This window comes from Chelmon rostratus, chromosome 14, assembly GCF_017976325.1.
Source record: "Chelmon rostratus isolate fCheRos1 chromosome 14, fCheRos1.pri, whole genome shotgun sequence".
Lineage (NCBI taxonomy): Eukaryota > Metazoa > Chordata > Actinopteri > Chaetodontiformes > Chaetodontidae > Chelmon > Chelmon rostratus.
In genome coordinates this window covers 25,682,791-25,708,536 of record NC_055671.1, presented here as the reverse complement: position 1 = coordinate 25,708,536, position 25,746 = coordinate 25,682,791, and the positions used below count along the sequence as shown (strand labels likewise).

Sequence of the window (25,746 nt, the reverse complement as noted above, 5' to 3'; positions counted from 1 at the left end):
TCTTCTTTGATTTACTTGTCTAATTGCAAACCGAGAAAGTCAGCTTTACCGCCACCTCATGGACTGACTCAGAACATTCGCAGAAAGACGTAACTAAATTTCTCCTAATAAATCCGCTTAAGATCGGCGGGTGGTAGAAGCAACGTTAGTCATACTATTTAAGTACAAATATCACAATGTAAAAAGTGCTCTATTACAAATAAATGTTCTTCACTCTAAATCCTACTCAAGAAAATGCACAGTACTTAGAAGTAAAAGTACTACTTGCATAGTAAAATTACCCCAGTCTGTGTTTTTAATCAGCCTTCCACTACTGGATTGTTACTACTGAAATGTCCATTTACTGCTGTAACTGTACTTTATATTTTGGAAGCGTGGAGAAGTTGCCTCCTTCAAACTGTCACCACATAAATCTGAGGGGTCATAAGATGACTAATGAGGCAGGAACAACAAATAATAAAAATATCTTTGTCTGCAAATTACAGCTGGCTGACAAACGTGGAAAAGTAAAAGTTCATTATTTCATCTGATATGTGGAAAGTGGAGTTTAGGTATAAAGTAGAAATACTGGTATTGGTATTTTTGCTTGAAAAATAACCAAAACAAATCATCATTAAAGTAGTTGCAGATTAATTTTCTATGGATCAGTTAATAGATAATTAACAGTTGCAGCTATCGCTCAGCAGTGTGCAAACTCCATGTTTAATATTAGTTGAGAGACAGCTAAAGTCGACTGAATCAGTCACATTGAGGAGAAAAATAGAAGAACGAGACCTTGAAGGGTTGAATGTGTTCTTGTTGGAACATCTACGTCCAAAATTCAGTTTTTATTAATTCAAAGTTAACCATCAAAAACGGCATCAGGTATCTGCTCACTTTTCACAAGAGGAGGTGACTAACTGAGAACAGGAATCATTTGGATAAAATCACTGTGACCACTGACATCAGTGGATTTACTGACGTTTCTTAAAATTCCTCAACTTACGGTGCAAGTCCGAGACATTAGACACTATAAATATTCCTGCATCATAGTGAGAAACATTAAGAGTTTCCAATCTGATAGATCGTAGTTTTAGTAAATCTGATGTTAATGTGGTGTAACCTGTTGCAACTGTGATATTTCAGAAGTGGGAATAATGTGTTGCTGTGCAGATGTTTAAAAACTCGCTATTTCTAAGAAACATCTGCACTGACAGTAGTTGAATTAACACAGACTCAGTGCCTGGAGTAAGGAGAGGTAGTCTGGCACAAACAAACACTTCTCAGGATTGATGAGATAAACGTCACAGATTCTTTTCACAGGCGTGAAGTTGAAGAATTGGCTTTGGTTCGTCAGCACACGTGGAGAGCAGTCGTCCTAACCACACGCTGACCTGCTAATTCCATCAGTGTTGGCAGTCACTATCAAAAAAAAGGCCGTCCACAGGGGACTCTGGGAATGCTTGCAATGAGTATGAAACAAGAACACAAGGGTCTGCACTACCTACAGTAAGACATTGACGGAAGTTGCCTTTAAGTGCAGAAACACATCATTCATTTACAGGGTCAGAGAGCCAATTAAAAAAATAATTTAAAATGCAAACGTCTCATAACTTTACATTTACACTGCAGTGTTGTGAACCTCATCTGAATCGACTGTGCACGTCGCTCCGTTCAGACTCATTCAGATTATGTACTCGAATATCCTGTAACATACAAACCAGTGAGCACTTCACGTAAAAAAATAAAGGTTTGAGCCAAGGCTCCGCGTCTCCACCCGACTCAACTTTCTCCTTAAGACGAACCAATGGGAGTGTCCGCGTACTGTAAAGGAACGAGAACTTTGGATATGCTTTTGTTCAGAATCAAACTACTCGGCTGTCTTTCTTCCCTCTTCAAGTATTGTACATTGCTGCGGATCCTGCGTCCTCGCTGCTACGTTCCCTTTCTGGGTCATGTAGTCATCCAGGCGGCATTAACTCAGCGAGCTGGTGCGCTCTTTCCAACTCCTCTGCAAACACTGTTTGGGGCCAGCACAACCCACTGGAGGAGGGGAGGGAGGCAGAGGGCATGGTGGCGGCCTGTTTGGGGGAGGTTGGGTTTATAGCAGAGCGATGTTAGCCAGATTAGCCATAGCAGCATCAGCTGAAGTCCTCTGAAGTGCGGTGCTGGACACCTGCGGCAGGTTACTTCTTCCTGTTGTGCTGCCTTCGTGCCTGCAGCCTCTGCCGCGCTCCGGATGGCTTTGATCCGGCTCCGATGGAGAAGGAGGGGGTCGCCGGAGTCCCTGATGAACACAGGACATGTTAGAAGTGTCGTTTCTGACACAGATGACGGCTGATGCCAACTTTTCTTTCAAATTCAAACATCTTAGGCGTACAGTAGCAGCACAGAGTGTTGTTATCATCATGGTAAAACGCTGTGTGGACGCCCTGCGTTGTGTCTGCTTCATCCCACTCGTATAACCCTCTAACCACTACGAACTGTGCTGCTGACTACAGAGCAAGTTCTTGTTCCCTCAGTATGTTTGTAGCTCTGTGGTTTGGAGTTTAGTTCCAGTTCAGTATCAGCCTCAGATACTGACGGACTGTTTTCAGCTGTACTCGAGCTGAGTGACGTTAAAAGATAACTTTGTTTTTTTACAACCTGGACCTTATTTGTAGCATTAAATACAACCATTTACTCCCCCAGACAACTTTGGTGGCATTTGGAGTCGTTTTGAAGAAATTAGCCCCAGAGGAGCGGCGCGTATATCCGTATAATGAGAGTACTCGGGGCATCCATGCGCAGCCTCTATATAACACATAATCTGCAGAAACTCGTTCATATTCCAATATTTAGTTCTGATATGCTGGTGCTATTCCCCTCTGAGCCGGCGGTCGGCTAGTTTAGCTGTAGTTTGGCACAGCTATGGTTCGTTATTGCGTATTCGTAGCCGACCGCCGCAGAGTCAGCCGTGTTGTGGCTGGCTCGGTAATGACATCATCCACGTCAGAGGTCGTTGTCTAGAGACGCCGGATGTCCACCGCCGGCTCAGAGGGGAATAGCACCAGCATATCAGAACAAAATATTGGAATATGAACGGGTTTCTGCAGATTATGCGTTATATAGAGGCTGCGCATGGATGCCCAGAGTACTCGCATTATACGGATATACGCGCCGCTCCTCTGGGGCTAATTTCTTCAAAACGACTCCAAATGCCACCAAAGTTGTCTGGGGGAGTAAATGGGTGTATTTAATGCTACAAATAAGGTCCAGGTTTCAAAAAATGAAAGTTATCCTTTAAAGCTTATGCAAACCAAACCTCTCCGGCTGCTGCGGCTCCACGCCTCCACCAGCGAACCAGCAGGAGGTTTTGGTTGTGGAGAAGCAGGTTAGCGGTGCTACTCTTAAATAAATTGCTCAGCGGGGTTCAGATATCAGTGCAGCAGTAACAACCTACCAAAAGGAACAGCGCTGAAGCCTTGGACCGGAGTTCCAGGACTTCCGAAGGGAATGGGACCTGCAGCAGCAGCAGCACTCTGGCCAAAGGATGGGGTTGACGTCCCTGCACAGAAAACAGCACACAGGATTAAACCAAACCACCAGCCGGGGCTAAACCACTGAACAGCACTGGACAGCAATCCACCAACACATGATGACACTGCATGAAGAGTTCAGACTTTTTAAAGACAAAATGTTACTCAGAGGGACGTCGGTATCATAACGTTTCATTATTTCCCTGCAGTGAAAAGACAAACATGTTGCAGATAATTCCCATCTGAAAACCCATCTTTATCCCTGGCTTTTGATACCTTGAAATGTTGAATGTATTTATTATTTTATTCCATTCTTTATTCATAGTTTTATTGTTTTTTTTTGTTTGTTTGTTTTACTGTGAATATTCTCATTCATCCAGGTCATTGTAAGCTTTAGGGCATTCAATCGTTCGCAACTGGACCTCGTCAGTTTGTCTTAGAAGACGTTTCACCTCTCATCCGAGCAGGCTTCATCAGTTCATGCGCAACCAGACTAGATAGGACAGCTCTAGTCCAATGCAATGGTGTTAGGTTCAAGTATTTCGTATGTTTTACTGTATTTTATTCTTTCATTTTTTTCTGTCCACCTTGGTTGTTTAATTTAAAGTCCTTCACAAATAAAGTTGGATTGGATTGGATACTGTTTTCAAATAAAAAAGCTGCCTGCTCTCACATGCTGGACTTAAGACCCACCCATCATACTGGAAAACAGATCCACTTTCTGCTCTTTTCTATTCTACCTTCTGAGTCCAGAATTGATTCTGACTCTAACTGTCAAACCTGAAATGAGAAACATTTCCCACCTGCACTTAATCAAATGTCGTGTTTGATAATCAGAGAGCAGCGACTCAGAACACGCAGGCTTCCTGTAAACTGAAGCCTCAGAGGACTCGTCTGTCTGAAACATGACAAACTCTACCAAGCTTGAAGATTGTGAAAGCTGAAAACTCTTTCAGAAGTCTCGCTGAAGCTCTCAAACCGAGTTTAACGTATAAACCAACAAACAGCACATCTGTCTTTCTTACCAAAAGCTGGTTTGTCAGTAGCAGCAGCCCCAAAGTTGAAGCCTCCCATCTGCGGTGCGGGGTTATTGGTGACTGGTGTTCCAAACTGGGGGCATGGCATAGCAGCGCCAAAGTTAAATCCACTGGGTGCAGGCTGAGCAGGGGCAGGGGGGGCCTGCTGAGGAGCAGCGCTGCCAAATGTGAAGGTGGCCGAGGAGGAGCTCTGAGTCTGGGTGGCTGCACCAAAGTTCGGTGCGGCCGCGGGAGTGGCGGTGCCGCCGAAAGCAAAACCAGTGGAGCCGCCTCCAAACGCTGGTTTAGCTGGGGTCCCGAAGCTGGATGATGTGGTGGTAGCACCTGAACCAAAAGGAAAAGGGGGTGGGGCGGGGTTAGAGGCAGGTGTGGACGAGGCTCCGCTGCCTCCAAAGGTGAACGGTTTTGGCGGCGGTGCTGCTGAGGAGCCGAAGGTCGGTTGCGCTGCTGGCGCATGAAACGAAGACTTTCCGAAGGTGAACGTGGACTGGGTGGTGGCGGCGGCAGTGGTGGAGGCGGTGCTGGCCATGGCGAAGCCTCCGAACGAAGCAGTGGTTGTGTTCTGGCCGGGTGCCGCCTGGCCAAAGGTGAACACCTTCTGGTTTGCAGCTTGAGGGTCTGGCTGCGTGGCACCAAATGCGAAGGTGCTGTTGCTGGAGGTGGTGGTGGCGGCGGCGGCGGGCACAGCTGCAGCTGCAGTCGTGGTCGTAGCAGTTCCAAACTGAAATGTGCTCCCTGTATTAGGGGCCTGCACTGAAGCTGAGCTGGTGCTTGTTGTAGATGGTGTGGACCAGTTTCCAAAGAAGGATGTCACAGCTGGCTGGGCTGTGGGCTGCTTGGCAGTGATGGAGCCGGTGGAGGCTGTGCCTGTGGGGGTGTTGGTCATACCAGGAAAAACTGATGGATTATGGACTGATGAAACAGTGGTGCTGCTTGTTGATCCAAACACTGAGGACACACTACTTGAAGAAACTGTAGAGGCTGGGGGGTTGTTGTTGTTGGTGGTGGTGGAGGTGGTGGTGAGGGATGGAGGCGTTCCAAAGCCAGCACCAGCAGCAGCCTCTCCAAAGATGGGCTTGAAATTTCGGACAGAAGGTTTGCTCTCTGCGGTCGGTGTAGCTGAGGAGGTGGTGGTGACGGCAAAGATGGGCTTGAACCCTGAAGCCAGCAGAGGGTTGGTGTTACTGACTGACCCCGCGCTGCTGGCTGGAGCAGTAGCTGTGACCGGGATAGAGGCTGAGGAAGCAGCGGGGGCGCTGAGCTGGCTCACCAGTCCAAACAGGCCTGATCCTGCTACAGGTGTGCTGCTGGAAGCCTTGGAGACCTGGCCCAGCACCTGAGTGAAGGCAGACGGCTGCTCCACACTGGCAGAGGAGGACTGAGGCTGGGGGGCAGGAGGAAGCTGTGGGGCCACCGCAGTCGAAGCCGCCAGGTTTAAGCCGGAGGGTTGAGCCGGTGTCGTTGATGCAGATGCTACAAGCCAATGACGGAGGAAAACATGTCAGAATTGTGAAACATAAACCGTCACATCTCCTGCGAGATGACTTTGCACAGGTTTGTTTATCGACAGGATGACTTCAGAGCCTGGAAACACCTTCGGTGGTCGTACCTGTAGTCGTGTTGGCGGCAGACGTGGAGCTAGCTGGACCGCTGCTCTTCATTTTCAGAGCCTCCAGCAGCGGGTTGGAGGCAGGTGCTGTGCTGACACTGCTGCCTGGGCCGGGGTCCAGGTTTATGACTGGGATGGCCGAGCTGGAGGTTGCGAGCAGAGGAGCTGCCAGGAGGCTGCTCAGGGTGGTTGTGGTGGTGGAGCTGGTGGAGGAGGCGGGCTGGGTGGAGGTGGCGGCTGGGGGAGAGACAGACTTCTCTGGCTCTGGGGCTAAACGAGGACAACAGAAAGGTCAGAGTGAAGAGCTTCCCTGTTCCAGCAGTTTAAATCAGACATCTGGGAATCAGAATACATTTGCAGAAAGCTGAAGCGACTCGACGGTCGAGCCTCGAGTTGGATATGATTTCAAGGTTCAACGGAACAACGAATGGCGGCCTGTCAATCTTAGCGCATGAGCGTCTGCATGCGAGCAGGGAGGCTAACAGCGCAGCGTGAATCACAGTGAAGATCGGCTGCTTCTACTCACCAGGCGTCTCCAGGACCTTCTGGATCTTGCTGATCGCAGCTTTTTTCTCTTCGTCCAAGTCCTTCACAGTGATGGTGTAGCCCAGCTCTGGAGGTGGGGGCTGCGAATCAACAAGCACCGAGAGCAAAACTGAAATCTAGGTCACTGTAACACGCAGCTGTACAGCAGAAACCAGGGTTTCTGTGAACGTAGCAGCTCCTTACCAGAGAGATGTGATCGTTCCGGTGGCTGGACACCAGCTGGATCTTCCGTTTTCTCTTCCCACCACTACCAGTAGAGTCTGTCGAGGTAGTCACTGGGACTTTGGGGACTGGAGTCAGTTTGGCTGCAACATCATATCATCATATGAAAGACAATAAGACTGAATCCAACACAAAACAGTGTCGACAGTAAAATCCTGCCTTCAATGAGCAGAATCACAGTTGTGCTGAAGTTCAGGGCTGAAGAAGTTTCCAGTGAATATTAAATGCTATTTTATCTTGAAATGTCCATCCCTGGTACACAGCAACTACACATTCATAACACACTGCTCGAGGTGCATTTTATGTCAACAGTCACATCTTAAATTAACTAATGTTAGCAAAATGCTAGCTAACTAGAATGCTAATGTCGAAGCCTAACGTCACATCAACGACAGAGAGGTTTGCTTCCTGATCAATGAAAGTCACCTCTATGTGCAGCTTTAATTATTGATTTAAATGTTCATAAACTGATGCACAGAGCTTCACTTGTAATCCTGAAGACGTTTAAGACACAAGACAGACACTGGACAGAAATGAGACTTACAAGTTGCAGGTGCCTTTTCAGAGGCCGCCTGGTCCGACCTCACTGAGGACGCTGTGCTGGGAGACTGTCCGTCGTCCTCTCTGGTGATGAAACCACAGTTAAAACCTGTACTAGCAGACTGAAGGTGGAAGCAGGAAACCAGCAGAGACGTACCTGGGTCTTTTTGAGGTTCCTTCTGGAGTCTGACAGCGAGATGATCCCGGGCTGGACAGAGGAGAACTGGGTGCTGACCGTTTCTTCCACTGCGAAGGCAAACACGGAAAGAAAGCTCAACAACTTCACTTCATCTGTGCAGGAAATGTGCACTGTTACACAGCGGGCGAGTGTTACCTGGCTGAGGCCGAGGGAAGAGCTGTAGGAGCTGTGGATTGGGTTTCTCGTGGTGCCTGGGGTTCCTCTTGGGGCATGGACACCGCTGCCAGAGCTGATGGAGGATGTACGAGACCTCTTCAAGATGGACTCCTCCATCAGTGAGGTCATCCCTCTTTTCAGGCTTCCCGGCCTGGATGAAGGAAGAGACAGCAGACACCACTCGAAACTTACACGCCACGCTACGGCCTTCACAGCATCAAATACACGGCCAGGAAAACTGACAACACAATGTCTCTTCAGAGAAGTTCAACTCACTTAGGGACCAGCTGTGATGGTGTTCCATTCGGCAAAAGAGGCCCAAAGGCAGAGTGTGCACTTCCTCCGCTGTCGTTACGCCTTGGGAAATGAAAATAGATTTGAAACATGCAGAACACTTCAACTGACCGAATGAAACAAGTCCTGAGTGGCACACAACAGGCAGATGAAGACATCTCTAAAGCCATGTAAGGTGAGGATTATGAGACAAACACAGACAGTAACAGGCATCCATAAGCTACTTTTCTGTAGCCTTGCTAACCAGGTCAATGCTACTTTTACTACGTCAGCGGAGAAGCTGCTCGCAGTGCTGTGGCCCCTCCACACCCCCCCTTTAGCTTCGTACCTTCTCTTGCTTCTCTGCTCAGTTGTGAAGCTCCTGTCCTCATCGTCCACTTCTCTCTTGCGGCTTTCCTTCAACACCTTGAGGACACTTTCTCTGGAGCAGGGGTCCGCAGGGGCCCTGGGGAGCCCTGCGCAGCTCAGATGGTCCAAACTAGAAAAAGGCAAACCAAAAAAAACAGGTGACACCACAGCTCCATGTCAACGCTCACACAACACAGCAGAGCACAACTCACAAATCATGGTCCACCACAGTCTGTGAGTTTATCAAAGATACTTAACACCAATATCTTAAAGACAGGATGACTGCTGTACACACAAGGATACAATTCTGTGGGAAGTGAGGATGGAGAATATTTGTCTTTTTGGAAGCATTTAAAGTTCTCTGTAAACTTTTCCACCTTGTGATCGTCGAGATGATCGCTGCTTTCAGGTGCTGTTAAACTGGTTTAACAGTAAGTATGGAGGTAATCCATTTCGGTGGATACCATGTCTGAACATTGACAAACAATCTGTTCTTTTTAAACTGATTTATTAATTCTTTAAAAAATAGTGAAGGATATTCCCAGAACCCAAATTACTGTTGCAAACCAACAGTCCTGAATCAAAAGATATAAAACAGAAGAAGAAAGATCACAGCAAATCATCACATTTGAGAAGCTGGAACCAACAAACCAGCTTGGCCTTTTTTCTAATAAACAAATTAGTATATTATTATAATTTTCATTATAAATAAATAATTGCCAAAATGATTGCTGATTAACTGGCTGACTCAGCTCTAGTTGCATGGTCAAAACAGCTACACGCTGATAGAAATGACTCCCAAGATGGATTATCTGACTCAAGGTGAACCAACACCATGTATGTGGCGTATTTCTAGATAACGGACAAAATAACAGGAACACTGGTAAGATGCAGACCTGGGGTTGCTGTGGTGGTCGGGCCTGGCGATCTTCACAGTGACGGGGCTGAGGACGGCCGGGGAGTTACGGGGACTGAGGATGTTTTTCTTCCTGAAGCCATCCCACTTTACAGGTGGGAGGACTCCCACTGAGGAGACACCCGGCTGCTGCAGGGGGTAGTGACGCTGGGGGGTGATGGTGAACCTTCCCACTGTGCCCAGTGGCTCCCTGTGGAGAAAAAACAATATTAATGCGAGGTTAGAAACACATTAGCTGCATCCAACAATGAACACACAGCAAAGATTTTTTTTTTTATATAAACACTGCCTCATTTGTTGTTTCAGCAGCCTCTTACATTCAGTCATAAGCCTTCCTTACGCATCCCTTTGAGGTAAAGTAACTAGATGTTTACCTGTTATCCAGCACCTGGTTGCATTTTTTAACATATTTTGTGATGCCACAAATGTCTGTTGTTTGCCAGGAATGATGATAAGTAAACATTTTATCACTGCTGGCAGGCTGCAGAAACAGGTCCTCTGAAGCTACAACCTGCTGCTGGATAACAGGTAAAAACAAACAAAACACATTTACATTTTCCTCCCCTCAGGGCTCGAGTGGAGAGGCTACATGATGCAGGACATGTTGACCACACAGTCTCACAACATGCTGAAAGTGTCAGCTGTACTTATGACTCCATACAGAGGCCTCTAAGGACCATTACACCTTCTAGCCACAGGACGTGAGTAGAGGGCAAACCCCCCCCATGACCCGTTAGTGGAACAACAAAGTGCACTTACATGGACAGATGGCAACTTTTGACTACAGAAAATGAGTTCAGGACTTTTCCTGGTGGTGTTGCTGGGAAACAGAAAGGTTAAACCACTGACTAGAATTAATGACATTTATTAGTGATGATGAATTTAATTTTGGGAGTCTATGATTCCATCAAATCTTTATTAGCATCTCTGCTTTCTGAAAAAAAAGAGTAGACTGTATTGATTAAAGTTTCTATTATTAGCTCTCATTTCCTAGTATCAGACATTGAACCTGTCTCAGTCTTGATAAAGTTCAGGACTATGTGGACACCAGAGACAACAAAGTAAGTCCATGACGATCGTGTATTATCATTGTAGTGAAAAGGTGATTTGTTGTATTTTAAAAACATGTCACAACATTGTGAACAAACCAAATTACAGCCAAACAGACGAGGCGAGGTTTGTCATATCAAATTTCCACTTTCTATAGTGATTCACAACTTGACGATATCGTTATTTGTGTAAACGAACCATCTTTGAATTACATTTATATTAGAAACAATCTGACGATAATGTTGGTGCTATTATCTTCGAACAGGAATCATCAGGAGGCATCTGCTCGGAACATGTCTGTTCATCACAGTGTTTGTGTAAAGATCCTCCAAAGGCTCAGGTGTTAATAATTAAAACCCGCCAAGAATTTGAACCTTTCCGTCCGGACGTCACTAACTCTTCCGCCTCCGCGGACTGAGCGCGTGCGTTCGTAACGTTATAGCGCGATTTGATTATGAACGTACCCAGCAAATGACAGCCTCCTGTTCGGGGTATAGACAGCATGGTTGGGTCTGGACAGTTTTTCCCGCAGTTGCTCTCGGGGGTTTCTCCCTGCTCTCGGCCTCCCAGAGTCAGCGGTTGGACTTTCGGGCTTCCCGATGTAACTCCCCATGAGGAAATCCCGGGGGCTGAAAAGAAATGAGTCACTTGCCAAGGTTTCCCTCCGATAGATGGCACTTTCACCGAACCTTTCTCTGAAGTGCGCCTCGGACTCCCGGAGCTCGGTTTTGTTTCTGCTAGTCTTGGTTCTCACCCGTGCGGCCACCGACACGCCGGTTACCCCCCAACCCCACAACCAGCGACGAAACACGGCTGGGACGTTAAGCCCAGCCCGCGGATTCAGGCCCAACCTGGCGGGAAACGGTTCTCCGCTGTGATAGTAACACACAATACAACAAACTGCAAGAAGTAAAGTCGCGTAAAGAAAAGTAGGAATATAATAAAGAGCAAAACTAACTACGCCTAAGGCAGAGAGAAGCGCTAAATGTTTCTCTCTAGGTGACATGGCGGCAGCGCGCCGCCGGAGGACTCGCATATCCCATCATGCTGCTCTTCTGAAACTACTTCTTCTTCTTTGAATTTTCAGACGTTCGACATTTAAATGAATCCGCGCCACCTACCGGGCTGGAGTGTGTGTCACGTTCAAGAGAAACTGATCAAAGATATTTTCCACAAATTTCCTGAACTACATTCAGTAACTGTAGAGTTACTCCAATGATTTTATTAAGTTTAGTCTTTGTACTGAAATTGAGAACTTTCATTTTGTGCTTCCTTAAATTTCTACTGTACTACACTCATGTGTGGCCACTTACTACCAAATGTTTATGCATTAGTAATATTTATGCAGCAATGACTTATGTAATAACAAAATACTGATAGTGACCATTCTGCTGTACAATGTGTACTTGAGAGTATTTTACTGATAACACTACTGTGACCATCACAGGACTAGCGTTTCATCCTTATGTTACATGATGTCTGAACCACTTCCATGTTCTGAACGACGACTGTGGATTTAAACCTACCGGAGTTGAAAGGTCCAGAAGATGATGGTGAGCAAGGACCCTTCAGGCTTTTTATTTTCGAAATATTATTTAAACCCAACATGAAACATTTCATAATGAAACATAGATTAAATGTCATTATAAGGACACACAGAGCAAAACTGAGGACATACAACAGAACAACAGAAATTCAGATTTCCTGATATTTAAATTCATGAAGTATGATTGTTGTAGTTTGTCAGGGAATATCACAACCACTTGAAGTCACTCATACGTATATGATGTTAATGTACAAGAACCATTTGTTGAGCCAACATTTTCTACAACACGGCTTCTTCTTCCTTTGCTGTGCTCCTGTCTTTTGCGCTGAGCCGGCACATTTGGACTTCAAAGACTTTGTCAAATGCACCGTAGTCCACACGAAACGCTCCTTTCTCCAAGGAAATGCACGACTCAAATCGGTGGCCCCAGAGGACCTCGTCCTCTGTGTAGGATGTCCTCGCCTGGCATGTCATACCTGCAACACAACAATGTAAATGTCACGTTATTATCTTATACATGTTAAAACCCATCTTTTTCTGGGCTTTGTTCCACACAAGGCCAACATTTTTTGACCAATAAGAACAGAGCTTTTCAAACAACTCTCTGTAGTTTTGTTTTTTAGTGTTGATAAGAAAAATTTACTTTTCAAAAACGCAGATTTAAGCTACTTTCAGACAGCAAGCACGTACCACTGGGCCTGTTCTGTATCTTAAACCAGCAACAGATGCAACAGATTGTATCTTAAATTAAAGGAAATAATAAGTAGCATGATAAGATTAATATGGCAAGATTAGCAACTAATGTCAGAGCAAATTGTTTACTGGCCATAATCCGATAATCAAACCTCGAAGCTGTCGGACCATTTTATTTAGATAGACACTAGTTGGAGGACAGCACAAAGCTTAAAAATACTTCTACAAACCCGATGCTTCCACGATGCCCTCCAGGATGACAATGATCTCAAAGGTCTCCCTCTTCAAACGCTCGGCTCCCACCTCCCAGAAGGGGCTGCTGTCATTGATGACGTGGGTAATGGTCTGAGGTTCCACCAGGAGCAGCCTGTCTCCCCCGGTGTCGTAACCCAGGTTGATTTCTGACTGCTCCAGTGGGATGAACTCGCCCTCCTTGGTTTGCCTGGACTTGATCAGCTTGGCCCGGATCTTGGCGTCCACCATGTGGCTCTCTCTCAGATCACCAATGCGGAAGAGCATGCACAGCTTCTCGTCGCGCTCACAGATGACGCAGTGCTTGCTGAAGATCAGCGTCTGGGCTCTCTGCTGTGGCCGGGAGATTTTAACGAACATGCAGCCCACCATCAGAGCGTCGATAATGGAGCCGAGGATGGACTGGACCATCAGGATCATCGTACCCTCGGGGCAGTTAGCTGTCACCATCCTGGAGCCATACCCAATAGTCCTCTGGCTCTCCAGTGACAGCAGCAGGGCTGAAAGGAAGCTGTCGACGTTCTCGAAGCATGCCCTCCACAGCGGGTCGTGAACGTGTGCAATGTCGTCACGCAGCCAGGCACCCAAGAAGTAGATTCCACCGAAGGCCACCCACGTGAGAATGTAGCACATAGTGAAGACGAGAAGGAACCAGCGGTACTTGAGGTCCACTAATGTGGTGAAAATATCTGAGATAAAGCGACTCTTGTCTGCAATAGGTCCCAGGTTGACCCTGCACTTGCCGTCCTTGGTGACATAACGCTGGCGCTGATTGCTGGCAATGATGTGCAATGAGTCCTCATCGCCCAGCAGCTTGCAGCGCTTCTTGTGACTCTTTGCAATGGCCAGCCTCTCTATCGCAGAGACAGGAGCGTTGCTGCTGCCAGTGGAGCCTCTCGACTGCCACCTGGAGCTGAAACGCTTTAGGTGTCTGCTGCGATGGGAACGCTGAGGCTTTGGGGTCTCCTCTATTGGTTCCAGAGCAGCTTCTGAGATAGTGTGCTGTTGGGGGGGCTCTTGCTTGGTCAGAGTCAGAGCCTGAGAGGACTGGCTGCAGGGAGTCTGGGTCTGGGAGCGAGAGACCTCCTGGGATGGTGGTGAGCAGTTAGCATTGTGCAAGTTGTGGATGAGAGAAGCTCGTTCTGAGGTCATCATGGAAGAAGCAGTTGATTTAGGTATCACCTGAAATGAAGGAAAACAGTCCGTAATATTCACAAAAGGCATTCCTATTGAAGCTTATCTCATTCTGAGGCCTCCTGCACAATGTGCCTGTGGACTCTTCTCATGTGGCCATGTTAAACTATAAACTATCACATGTTCAGGTGTCTGTGAGACCAGGGGCTGTGACCTATGATCTGTCCTACAGGTGGGCACTGGTGCTTTGATGAATCCACTGGAGCGCTCTCATTTGGGAGGAGTAAAGGGGCTCAGTGTGCTGGATCACTAGCTTGTAGTGGCGGTCTTTACAGGTCCCCTGTTTCCTGGTACCTTGTAGACCTGAGTTGGTCTCAGCATCCAAATTATATTCAGTTGAATCTGGATCTGAAATTCCACAATAATGTTTAATCAATTAATTTTCTCTATTACATCAATTTCTTTGACCTCGCTGAAAAATCCTTAATCTATTAAGGTACAAATATTTCTAAAGTTAACGTAACTGTGCTGCTGCACAGAACAGTCACTTCACTGAGGGTCATTCTCGGTGTTTGTGCACTGGAGGTTTAAGACACCAGTGAAAGTTGCATCCTGTGTCCTGATTGGTTGGTTGACCTGAGGTTTAAAGTGACCAAAAAGAAGCACATGAGAGTGAAAACAGTCTGCACAACACGCTTTGAGTGGAGGGGGGCATCACAGACGGCTGTACCTGGTGAGTGTGAGCGGTGTGATGGATGGACTCGGGCTGCGTCCTGGGCAGGTATGCCAGCAGATGTTTGGCTTTGAGGGTCTGCGTCGGGGGGATGGAGTTTCTGCGAGGCTCGACCCTGACGGGGCTCCTGATGTGACTGTTGCACTGAACGTTTTGCAGCGTCTCTCTGCTGCACATCGCAGCAGAGATCATTGCTGAGGTCTTCAAGATGCTGATCAGCCTTCACGTCTGGCTTCTGCAAAATTAAATCGAATCCCATCAAATATGTCAGTTTTCAGGTACTGAGCTACATGGCAGCTAAATCTCTCTGCCAGCTAATGCTGCAGCAAGTACTGGAGATACATAAAACGATGATCATTTAGACAGTTAACACTCAAACCATTATTCATATATTTCTCCTGAGAAGAAATCCCAGAGACTCCCACAGATACGACTACGGACGTCAGATGATGACGTGCCAGAAGCAAATGTTGCTTTATTTCCTTCATCAGCAGAACACAAGGTTTCATCAGACTGAAGTGGACTGATCAGTGTCTCAGCCACTGCTTCAGTTTATTACACATGTAGGGATTATCACTAATCCTCAAAATTAATCAGAGAAACAGCAAAGAACGCAATGGATTTGGAAAGATTACTGACTGTATTTGGCAGAAGGCTTAGAGGAAGTATTGTCCAGATGTGGCCAAATGAACCGTGGTGAGTTCACTTGTCTCCCGTGAAAATGTTTGAACAATAAGTTCTGGGCTTACTGAGATAAACCTCTTAGAGAAGGAACTAAAGACTCAACTACAGCATGAATATCCTTCTATTCTGAATCTGTTTTCAGATGATAGCTGGATCCATGTGTGGGTGCAGTGACTTTCTATCTCCTGACATGCAGAAGATGAGTGGCAAGAAAGAAAGAACATTTATGTAGAAATATGCATAAATATTTATTTGTATATGAAAGCACGTTGAGCTGCAATTCATGTATGAAAGGTGCCATACAAATAAAGTTTATTATATTATTCATTATGGACGCCAGTGTGAGCTTGAACACACTCACTTCACATCAGGCTCATCTGTTACTCTCATTAATGTCCCCTGCACAACAACAGCAGGTAGGAAATAAAATTACCTTCAGATTAGAGATCTACAGTGACAATAATAATACTGTGATAAAAATAAAACACTAACTGCTGGAGCAAAAGCTTCAGTGAGCTGTCAAGTCTAACAAAGTCCCCTGGAAAAAAAAACGTAATTGAGAACTAATCATTGGGAAAATAGAAACTTTTTTGAAAGAGCTGCTTCATTTTAACAACAAAAATTCATATTTATATACAAATTTTTACATTTAGCATATTCAGACCTCTTTTTGTGTAGCCACTAAAATGCTCTCAATCAGATCAGAAAACAATAAGTTGTTTGATTGTTAGAAAATTCATCGCAGACTATTTGTGTATAAATGTGCCGCCTGATGTCTGCTTCTCCAGTGAGAGGATCTGCTCTCAGATCACTGGAAAATGATTACTGCAGTTTTGGACTATTAGATTAAATAAAAACATCTGCAGACATCTCATTGAGCTCTGATTAGTCAACTGTTAAAATAATACACTAATACACACCAAGATACAGTGGGAACAGTAAAGATGGCCACACAAAACAAGATAATTATCTAATATTTTTTCTAATCTCTCTTCTGAATGTAACACCTGTGCTGAAAACATCATAACGAGCAGAGATGAATCACATACCTCTGCAGGGCATCGCTCCAGATGAAAACAGCTGCAGCCACAGCTTCACTTCCTCGTTGAAGTTTGAGCAGATGAAGGAGGTGATGGTGAGGAGCGGCTGTGTGACCGTCCAGCTGTTTGTCTCCTCCCTCAGAGCAAAGCGGTGCGGCTTAGTGTCAACAGACCATCGGTCACTTCATCGTGGTGACATTTACACATCAATCTGGATCAGCAGGACTATTCAGGACAGCTGTATGCACCTTTTTGATGTCACTATGTCACAAACCAGAACTCCGATCTGTGTTTTCAGTATTATCCCTTCAGTGAAATCATTTAACGCTTTCAGAAAGTTTTACTTTCTTTCTTACTGAGAGTCAGGTGAGCTCAGTAACACTCAGACACATTATGAAGCTACCAGAGAGGCTCAACCTAGCATAAAGACTGGAAACAGTTCGGTTCTGTCCGGCACCTCTAAAGCTCACTAACTGACATGTTGTACCTCGTTATGTGGTGACGTTCAGCCGTTTCCTGGTTTCCAGCTTTTATGCTAAGCTAAGATTCTCCTGGCTCGAGCTTCGTAGAGCAGTATTGATCTCTAGGTCATCGATGTCAGCAAGGATGCAAACAGGACTGCTTCCCAAAATGTCAAACTGATACTGCTCAGTGTCTTGCTCAAGGAAACTGTGGATAACAGGAGCCAGAGCTTGAACCCCAGACCACAGTAATGGTTAAAGTGCGGGTAGGTTCAATTTCTTCCTAACAGCATCAAAAACATCATTTACTGGCAAGGTGGCGTACCCTGCCACCCGACCACCATCACATTCATCACAAACTGTTTGGATAAGGTTGTGAAAAGCTGAATCTTTTGGTTTATTTGGGTCAGTAATAAATACATTATAGAAGAGTTCAGTTGAAGAGCTTGTACAAGAAGATTCTCAACAAGAGCTGCAGGTCCAGACCATCTTTGTTAGAGCTGAGAGTCATTCAGAGGCATCAGGTTCAAACACACATCAGCAAAAAGTCATCAGTACAGAACAGAACAGCTGGGACCTCTGAGAGAAGCTGCAGATGAAGTCTGATGAACAATGTGCAGTGAAGTTAACTCAGCATGAGACATCACATGTCAGCAGATGGCAGGCCGCTGGTTACACGATCTCAGCTGGCTTTGTAGTGTTAAACCCTCAAATCTATACGACTGATGTGAAGAAGCCGTCGTGTAATCTCTGCAGGACTAATCGCAGTCTGAGAAGGAAGATCTGCAGACTGATCACAACCAGCTTAGACCCCCGTGACTCAGACAGTGCAGCTATTCCTCTGTGACGAACTGTTCAACCGACATACATGGACGTGAATATACTGAAGAAAATGGAAATGAAGTATAATTTCTCCTCGGAGGGGAAAGTGCTACAGTCTCATCTTTGATGCCGGTTTGCTCCGAGCATCTATTTGATTTTGGTCAGAGCTACAGCTCTCCTCTCTGTATTCTGGAACAAGGCCCGGATCAGATTCTTCACCTCCGAACTGGAGAACTCCAGCGCCAGCGGACCTTTACCGTCAGCCCACCTGTGGAGAGGAAGCACAGGAGAATCAGCCGATCGCGCGCATCAATAGAATGATGTGACCAGACGCCCTGAAGTGTGTTTACTGTTCACGAGGAAGACTCAGCATGACGACACGGTGGTTTAATATCTGTGTTTTTGGAGTTTGATTCACATTAAAGACAATCTTTAAAGTTACATCAACACAAATGCAACAATCCAGTCCATTCTTCATCGACTGGGATGAGATTACCATGGTATGAAAACATCTCAGAAAATATTAGGCCTTCACAGTATAACACACTTATCAGTTACAATGATCCTTAAAGAAATGGAAACAGAAGACGAATAACAATTTCACAAAATTCATACCCCACATTTTCAAATAACACTTTCATGGTAGGATCAGGTTTTTCCAGTAGAACTACATGCTGTATGTAAATAAATTCATTTCCATTGTCTGATAACCATCAATTTTCAAACCACAGCACTCCGTGAAACCAGCGTACTGAATCTATTATTGAACAAATCCCATCATTCATCCTGCTGGAGGTCAGTTTTGGAGCAGAGGGGGAAATAAATATGATAAAGCAACTAACCGCAGCTCCTTTATAGCTTTTTGTAACTAACTGATAGATCATCTGAATATTGTTTCTTTAAGTTTCCTTCTCACCTGTCGACGATCTCCTGCAGGTTGGCTCTCAGCACGATGACCAGCTCCTTGAAGGTACTCCACTTCTTCACATAGAGAGGCACCTCCTCCTGATATTTCCTGTTCTTCTTCTCCTCAGCCAGAGGAATGAAGACCAGCGGGCCCTCCTCGATTATGGTCTGGCACAGAGTGTGGAGGTGCTCCCCATCCTCTGAAGAAATATCCTGCAGACGCAAATAAAATCCTTGATGACGTAACAGCGTGGACTCGTGATGTTGCCGCAGTAACAAGTCGCAGGTTCATGCAGAGGAGCCACGATGGAAAAACAGACAAACCTCCAGCATCATGATTTTGGCGATGAGCTCTGTGATGGCTGTGTTGAGCAGGTTGCCCATGGCTTTACAGTAGATGCTGACTGGTAGCACATCCTGCCACACTGTTCCCAACTGCTTCAGCTGATGGATGACCTGCAGTCAGCAAACAGGTGATGACGGTCGGAGTGAGAAGCAGCACGGATGAAAAAAATGAGACTGACGCAGCTGAGCTGAGTCACCACATTTATGATGCATCATCATCCTCTCACCTGTCTCACTGCTTTACTGGCTGCAGTGTAGTTGTCTTCGTCATCCAGGTTGCAGAAGTTGTGAGCGGTGGAAAGTCTCTCCAACAGTTCAGCTCTCTGAACGTTCATCTGTGCTAAGAAGCACTGCGCACCTGGAGGAGGAAGAGCGAAGGGTGCTCGGCTTGTTTGAGGCAACACGCAGATTAGATGTTAATGCTCTGTATGTATTTCATGTCGATGTGGTTGACAGTTGCAGAGCTGTTTGTTTACCCAGTTTCCTGAATCCAGGCACCATGTCAACAAAGGTTGCAACGCCTTCGCTGAGGGGCTGCGGCAGGTGGGCTCTGAAATGGTGGCCCAGGGTGAGCAGGTGGTGGGCCAGGTACATGCAGTTGTTGTGCTGGATGGCAGCCAGGTGAGGGAACTTGAGCAGGTTCTCCCTAAACAGAGCAGCAGAAAAACAAGACGCAACCATTTACCCCTCCAGGAGAAACGTGCTGGTTCGACCTGCTCTGTGTCACATGATGTAAAAACTTACTTGTGGTACGTCGGTACGACGTCATAGAACAGCTGGAAGATGTTTCTCACAGTGAAGAAGAGTTGTAATGCACTGAGAGGAAGAAAAGATCACAGAGATGCATCATTACACAAACTACAGGACCAGTGAAGTCTGACTCAGCCTGGTCTAACACCCCATTTACAGCTGCTATTAAAATGTGATCCGTATCTGGAGAAGGAAAAACACGTTAACGCAGGTTTGGAACTGTGTCGTGATCGGATCTGTCTGACCACTGAGGGAGTCTGGCTCACATTGTGTTCAGATCTCAATCTGTGCAACATGCTGGCAATGAGCACGACAAGAACACATTAAAAACACCAGGTGTAAACTCAAAGGCGGGATCAGACCATTTGTTATCTGGATACAGATCTCATCTTGAGACCAGGTGTAAACGGGGTGTAAAGGTCAGGACTGACACAGTAGTTCAGTACAGACGACGGTTAGTCCTGTGAATACTGTAACATACCATTGTGTGGAGCTTCCAACAGCTTCACACAGGGTGTTCAGAGCCAGCTCCATCAGCTGCTGCACGGACTCACTGATGCGACAGGCTGGCAGGCACAGACTCCACGCAGACAGCCGCTTCGTGTTCTCCATCACCATCTCCTCCTTTGTGCTGTCTGGCTTCACCTTCACCTCCCCACCTGGAGGGGGCAGCTTGGGGAGACGCAGCTTGTAGTCTGGTGTGATCTAGCAGAGCACGGTTGAAGAGAAGTGTGGAAGCAGCTAAATGAAAAGCTGAAGATTTGGGGGGGGGGGGGACATGTAAAACTGGACTGCAGTAGAGCACAATCTGATCCAACTGTGGCCATTCTTAGCCACCAGTTTGGTGCCACATGCTCGAGGTATTTTTGGGATTATTTTAGGTTTTCTGGCGCAGCTGCAGTGGAGATAATTACATCATTATTCATACAAATATATTTCTATTATGTAAGAGTTGCAGATATTTTGTCCAACTCCTGTTTTAATGTATAAACTACAGTAGTATAATGAACATAACATGGACCCAGCCTGTCTGGGTTCGAGTCTCGGTTACAGCTGCCCCTGCATGAAGTGCAGCAGACAGTCCAAACATTTAATACACGTCCTGTCACACGATTATGTTGACAGCATCTTAAAAGCACAAAGATGAGGACTAAACACCAGAAGTGCACAAATATGAGAACACGTTATTTTGGAAAAGTGAGGGTTGTGTTAAACTTGAGAACCAGAGACTTGTGATTTCACAGTAGGACTTGATGATTGATTCATGATTCACTTTTAGGAGAGAACAGGTCTCGAGGCTGAGGACTTGGAGACACCCAGCTGCGGCTCACATGTACCTTGACAGTGTTGTGCATCTTGGAGGTCATCAGTTTGCGGGCTGCCACGATGACATCTTTGCACTTCTTGCTGGCAAAGTGACAGTTGACATTTCTGGCATATTTGAGCAGGTCTGTGGAATCACCCTGCAGAAACTCCATCTCTTTCAGAGACTTCTCAAACTCCTCGGTTTCCTTGATCACCTGGAACACGCACGACAGATAATACACTCATAAATAATGTTATTCTCACCTGCAGACACGAGCGTCATGCAGACTAAAACAAACTCTAAGAGCAAGAAAACGAAACAATCTTCATCTATAAGTGATGCAACATCTGTTCCATACTGTGTTGTATTTCTCCAGCTGGCTGCTGTTGGTGGGAATGGAGTACAGCAGACAGTCATGGATGATGCACTGGGAAATCTCCTCCCAAATCATTTCACCCAAGATGGCCGAGAGCTTTTTATCACCAATGGATACGTCTGAAAAACAACAAACATTGGATTCACCGTTCTGTAGCTCACTGTGTCATCCTTCAGGAAAATTTGAGGTGAGAATAAATAAAACACATGATTCTGCTGATCTGACTGGTTTGAATATGAGAACCCTAAACGAGACTTTGTGATCAGCTTGTAAATCACAGAGAGTCTCAGCAGCCTGAAGCATGATGTTCGTACCCAGCAGGTGTGCGTGCAGCGTCTTCAGCACCAGGAGCAGTTTGCTGTAGACCTGTGAAGGAGTGGACCTCTCGTCCTGGCTCTCCTCCAAACACTGTAAGGCCAGGACGGTTCCCTCGTCCTGCTGCTCTGTCACCCTCACTGACAGTGACGGGTAGATCACCAACGGCTTCAACATGTTCTTCAACAGCACCTGACCTGGAGGACAACAGAAACCAGGACTGAGCAGGTTCTGACCTCGGACACGATGTGTCCTGCTCAGTACATGTCTTACTGCGGTACAAATGTGACATTAACTGGAATGAAGTGTCTGGAAGGTACAAAAATACACTCTGATTATTAAAGTACTGCACGTTTAAGCGGGAGTAGTGTTGCTTGCTCTTACTGAAGAGTTTGATCTTGTGCTGAAGGTCTCCCTGGATGGCCAGAGCTTGCAGGACGCAGCAGAGCAGAGCAGATGGTTCTGGTTCACCGTCTTTACTGCAGGCATGACTCAGGTTCAGCTCCACCTTCAGGAAGGACTTTGGACCTGCAGGCTCTGGCGGTACATGTCCAACAGTCACTGCTAATGCCTCACATTCAAACAGGCCTGCTGTCATAGTTTTCAAACATATAAACAAGAAATGCTAACAGGTAAACAGCTATAATACTGGGTGAAAGGTTAGAACCTAGTGACAACTGGTTTGCAGGCTATACAATCCCCTGTATGATCAGTATTGATCCGCATTGATCAGTATCACATGTATACCTACACATAAACACTGTCAGGAAGAAAAGTCACTCCCAGTAAAGTCTGCCGTGCCTTTAAGAAAACATCGAATGCTTTTGCATTTGAAAAGTGAAAATATTTTATGTTGAAGTTGTATTAGTACCACAGCTGACACACACACACACACACACATTGAGACACCAGCTTTCTGAGGAAGTCCTACCCTTTGAAGGTGGTAGTCTCCAGATGACGAGGCCTTTCCATTCGTCTCCCAGGTGGTAAATTAAGTTTTCTCTCTGCACCGTTAACTCAGAGCTGAGAGCGCTGAGCAGCGGCAGCTGGGAAGTCTTCCAGCCCTTCAGTGAATCCACACTGGCCCTCGCCTGAAAGTAATATTACCCATCAATCCACATGTTAACATGCTCTTAAGAAACCAGGATAGTGTAAATACACATACGGGCTATAGGACTGAACTGAATAGAACTGCATTTTCCAAGCTCACCTGGGCACACATGATTAAGTCTATCACAAAAAACTGGAAGGTAAAAAAATGCAGACACAACTTCCTCTTTCTGGAAATAAGCCAAGCAGCAGACAACACTGACTGACAGTGATTTGTTGTTGGTAGGGTGAGATGTGTTTTTTTTTATGGTTTCAGGTGTATCGCAGGACTATTTGTCAGCCTGCCATAACAAATTTACCGTACACACACAGAAGGATCTTAATTAACCTGGTTAGTGCACCATAACATCAGTTTTCGGTTTAACTGCCGTGCCCTTGTTCAGAGTGGAGGTCGTCATGTGGACATGATGTAAGCAGCTCTTACCCGTTCCAGCTGGTTGGCTGCATCAACATACTTTTTGTCCAGTAAAGCTTTCTTGAACTCCTCCATTGCATTGTGAAACTGAGTCACACAGAAGACACAACACAAACATTCAAACATTTAAGTGAAGGATGCTCAACATACCAGTTTCTTTGCTAAGATATTTTTGAGAGCTAGACTTTTATTAAATTTATGGCCAACACATAAAGTAACTTTCACTATAAGCTCAATATAGAAAGAAATTAATAAAACAAATATACAGAATTACAGGATTCTTGAGAAAGTGACATTAGCATCCTTATGATTTGAATAAATTTTTATTTAATACATGATAAGTTCATAATCTGGCTATTGGAGCCATTTTATTTTGCTTAATATATTGCCATGTATGTTGTACCTCTTTTAGGTGTCCAAGCATTTTTATAACAATAGTATTTTTCTCCAACTGCTGCTTCAGCTTTGCATACTCAGTCACAGCTGAGTGGATGTTCTGCTGCACCTGCGTCCACACACACAAACACCAAAGAGTTCAGAAGTACGGCACTGCAGTGGTCCTGCATGACGGCCGCTGATACTGTCAAACTTCTATTATTACTCATTACTGCTATTATGTACATATACCATCATACATCTACTATATACATATAGTCATATCTCTATTGCATACATACACTATTTAATCATTAATCTAATTTCTTTCATTATTATAGCTGTTATTGCTATTATTGTCATTGCTCTGTATCTCTCTCTCTAAACCCAAGGGCTTGAGGCAAATGACCACCCAGACTCTGGTTCTCCTCGAGGTTTCTTCCTGTTAAACTTTTTTCCTCACACTTGTCAACAAGTGCTTGCTCATGGGGGGAATAGTTGGATCTCTGTAAATTAAAGCTCATGGTCTGCTTTAAATGTAAAGTGTCATGAAATAACTTTTGACTTAAACTGAATCCACCTTAAGTAGAACTGATCCCAGTCTGTTCTGCTCCTTCAGGGGACCTGTCTTAAATATTGTTTCAATACAGAAACAGTTTCACACATACCTCAGTCTCTATACAGTTTTTAAGGACATCCATTTCTTTGGAGACCTCATCAACCTGCACCATGAGCTCCTCAGATCCTTGAAGACTAGGCAGGAAGTCAGTGTACCTCTTATTTATCATGTCACATACTTCTTCCTATGAAAAAAAGAAAACACAGTTAATTGATACCTGTAATGAGGTTTGCCTTTTGCTTTAAGCTAGAGTATGACTGTTTGCAGGAGTTTGTCCGCAATATAAGCATTAAGTATATCATAACTCTCTACTAGTTGCTTATTTAGAGTTTCAATTTATTGTACAATATATTTCCATTGACTTCGGTTATACTAAATTGGTTTTAAGGTCTCGTTATAATTATTATTATTATTGTAATTCTCTGCATCAACGCTTAGCTTTAACATTATCTGTGATGAGTTCACTGAACAGTTATGGAGAACGGTTGTCAGTGTTGCCTATTAGAGGCACTAATGGAAAAGTTCATCTGACTTCCCGTTACTGTGAGACAACGGTAGTCCGTTACTGCTAATATAGTTCTTATCTTAAGGTTTAAAATTAACATTGTAACGTGTACTTTTACTGAATATAATGGAGCCACGTAGTCAGCTGTCACTACTTATTCCGCATCTGGCTAGCTAACAGTCCTGCTAACGACAATGCACTTAAACTAGCTGGATAGTCCGCTCTGTACTAGCTAATGATGTAGTTAATGTTTATTTGCAGCTAAGAGCTACTTCATGGAGCACAGCGAAAGTATAGCTAATGTTGGTCAAAGGATCAGTGACGTTTCATATCTTTCAGTGTTGGCGCTAACAGCTAAAGCTAGTTCAAACTTTACTTAGCGTAGCTAATGCTAAGATAGCTAGTGGATTACCTTTGTATCTTCCACCTTGCGCGACATCTTGCTTATTTTACTGGACAGGTCCTCTTTCTCCAGTTTGCCTGAGCTGGCGAGCACTTCAGTCACAAACGACGACATGCTTTACAATAACGTTACAAGCTAATGTAAACTGCGACAGATCAGGACAACAAGCCAGGACCCGCCAGGCTGTCTGATTGGTTCCGAGATGTCGCCAACTGGAGCCGCCTCTCCTGCCTTCTTCTTCGTTTCTCATTTGACGAAAAATTGCTACTATAGTGTATCATTACCGCCAACAAATGTTACGGGAGTGTATGACCTGTCGCTAGGATCAGCGCTCAAACAAGCAGAAAAACATTACATTACGAAGTCTTCAAGGGAAGGCGTATGATTGGTTACCTAAAAATTAGCTTTATTAGAAAGAACGTAGTTTTTTTTATATGTATTTCCATCTGTTCTGGTCAAGCCACTGCTGCAGACTCCAGTTCAATAGGTGGCGGTAATGCTCGAGTAAGATTTTTTGCGAACCGCCTAATTAAGAGGAAGAA

General features: G+C 45.3%; 3 protein-coding genes across 3 annotated transcripts; all 3 read right to left on the bottom strand.

Moving 5' to 3' along the window:
- Nucleotides 1–794: 794 nt before the first annotated feature.
- On the bottom strand, nt 795–11,450 carry pom121 (POM121 transmembrane nucleoporin). The gene is made up of 13 exons (XM_041952193.1): nt 10,879–11,450; nt 9,345–9,554; nt 8,429–8,578; nt 8,083–8,163; nt 7,786–7,957; nt 7,609–7,697; nt 7,456–7,535; nt 6,873–6,994; nt 6,670–6,769; nt 6,144–6,413; nt 4,523–6,007; nt 3,422–3,526; nt 795–2,266 (listed from the first exon to the last, which is right to left on the bottom strand). Exons 1-13 carry the CDS (start codon nt 11,448–11,450, stop codon nt 2,166–2,168), a joined length of 3,537 nt encoding a protein of 1,178 aa, XP_041808127.1. The 3' UTR covers nt 795–2,165.
- A 789-nt stretch (nt 11,451–12,239) lies between these two features.
- On the bottom strand, nt 12,240–14,964 carry LOC121617654 (G protein-activated inward rectifier potassium channel 3-like). The gene is made up of 3 exons (XM_041952855.1): nt 14,770–14,964; nt 12,884–14,087; nt 12,240–12,436 (listed from the first exon to the last, which is right to left on the bottom strand). The coding sequence occupies exons 1-3, from the start codon at nt 14,962–14,964 to the stop codon at nt 12,240–12,242; spliced, it is 1,596 nt and encodes a 531-aa protein (XP_041808789.1).
- A 2,372-nt stretch (nt 14,965–17,336) lies between these two features.
- On the bottom strand, nt 17,337–25,378 carry zw10 (zw10 kinetochore protein). The gene is made up of 16 exons (XM_041952469.1): nt 25,214–25,378; nt 24,346–24,480; nt 23,706–23,807; nt 23,312–23,389; nt 22,709–22,868; nt 22,162–22,314; nt 21,777–21,974; nt 21,445–21,581; nt 21,118–21,300; nt 20,262–20,485; nt 19,775–19,846; nt 19,507–19,676; nt 19,258–19,388; nt 19,010–19,141; nt 18,696–18,898; nt 17,337–18,047 (listed from the first exon to the last, which is right to left on the bottom strand). Exons 1-16 carry the CDS (start codon nt 25,316–25,318, stop codon nt 17,927–17,929), a joined length of 2,304 nt encoding a protein of 767 aa, XP_041808403.1. The 5' UTR covers nt 25,319–25,378; the 3' UTR covers nt 17,337–17,926.
- Nucleotides 25,379–25,746: the final 368 nt, after the last annotated feature.

Coding starts and splice junctions, on each gene's coding strand:
- pom121 (XM_041952193.1), bottom strand. CDS start 11,450: ATGCGAGTCCTCCGGCGGCGCGCTGCCGCCATGTCACCTAGAGAGAAA. Junction 8,579..9,344: donor GACCACCACAGCAACCCCAG/GTCTGCATCTTA, acceptor GCCTTTTTCTAG/TTTGGACCATCTGAGCTGCG. Junction 2,267..3,421: donor CTTCAGCGCTGTTCCTTTTG/GTAGGTTGTTAC, acceptor TGTGTTCATCAG/GGACTCCGGCGACCCCCTCC.
- LOC121617654 (XM_041952855.1), bottom strand. CDS start 14,964: ATGATCTCTGCTGCGATGTGCAGCAGAGAGACGCTGCAAAACGTTCAG. Junction 14,088..14,769: donor ACACCGCTCACACTCACCAG/GTACAGCCGTCT, acceptor CCTTCATTTCAG/GTGATACCTAAATCAACTGC. Junction 12,437..12,883: donor GGGCATCGTGGAAGCATCGG/GTTTGTAGAAGT, acceptor GTTGTGTTGCAG/GTATGACATGCCAGGCGAGG.
- zw10 (XM_041952469.1), bottom strand. CDS start 25,318: ATGTCGTCGTTTGTGACTGAAGTGCTCGCCAGCTCAGGCAAACTGGAG. Junction 19,389..19,506: donor GCCTGGATTCAGGAAACTGG/GTAAACAAACAG, acceptor TTCCTCCTCCAG/GTGCGCAGTGCTTCTTAGCA. Junction 18,899..19,009: donor CCAAAATCATGATGCTGGAG/GTTTGTCTGTTT, acceptor TTGCGTCTGCAG/GATATTTCTTCAGAGGATGG.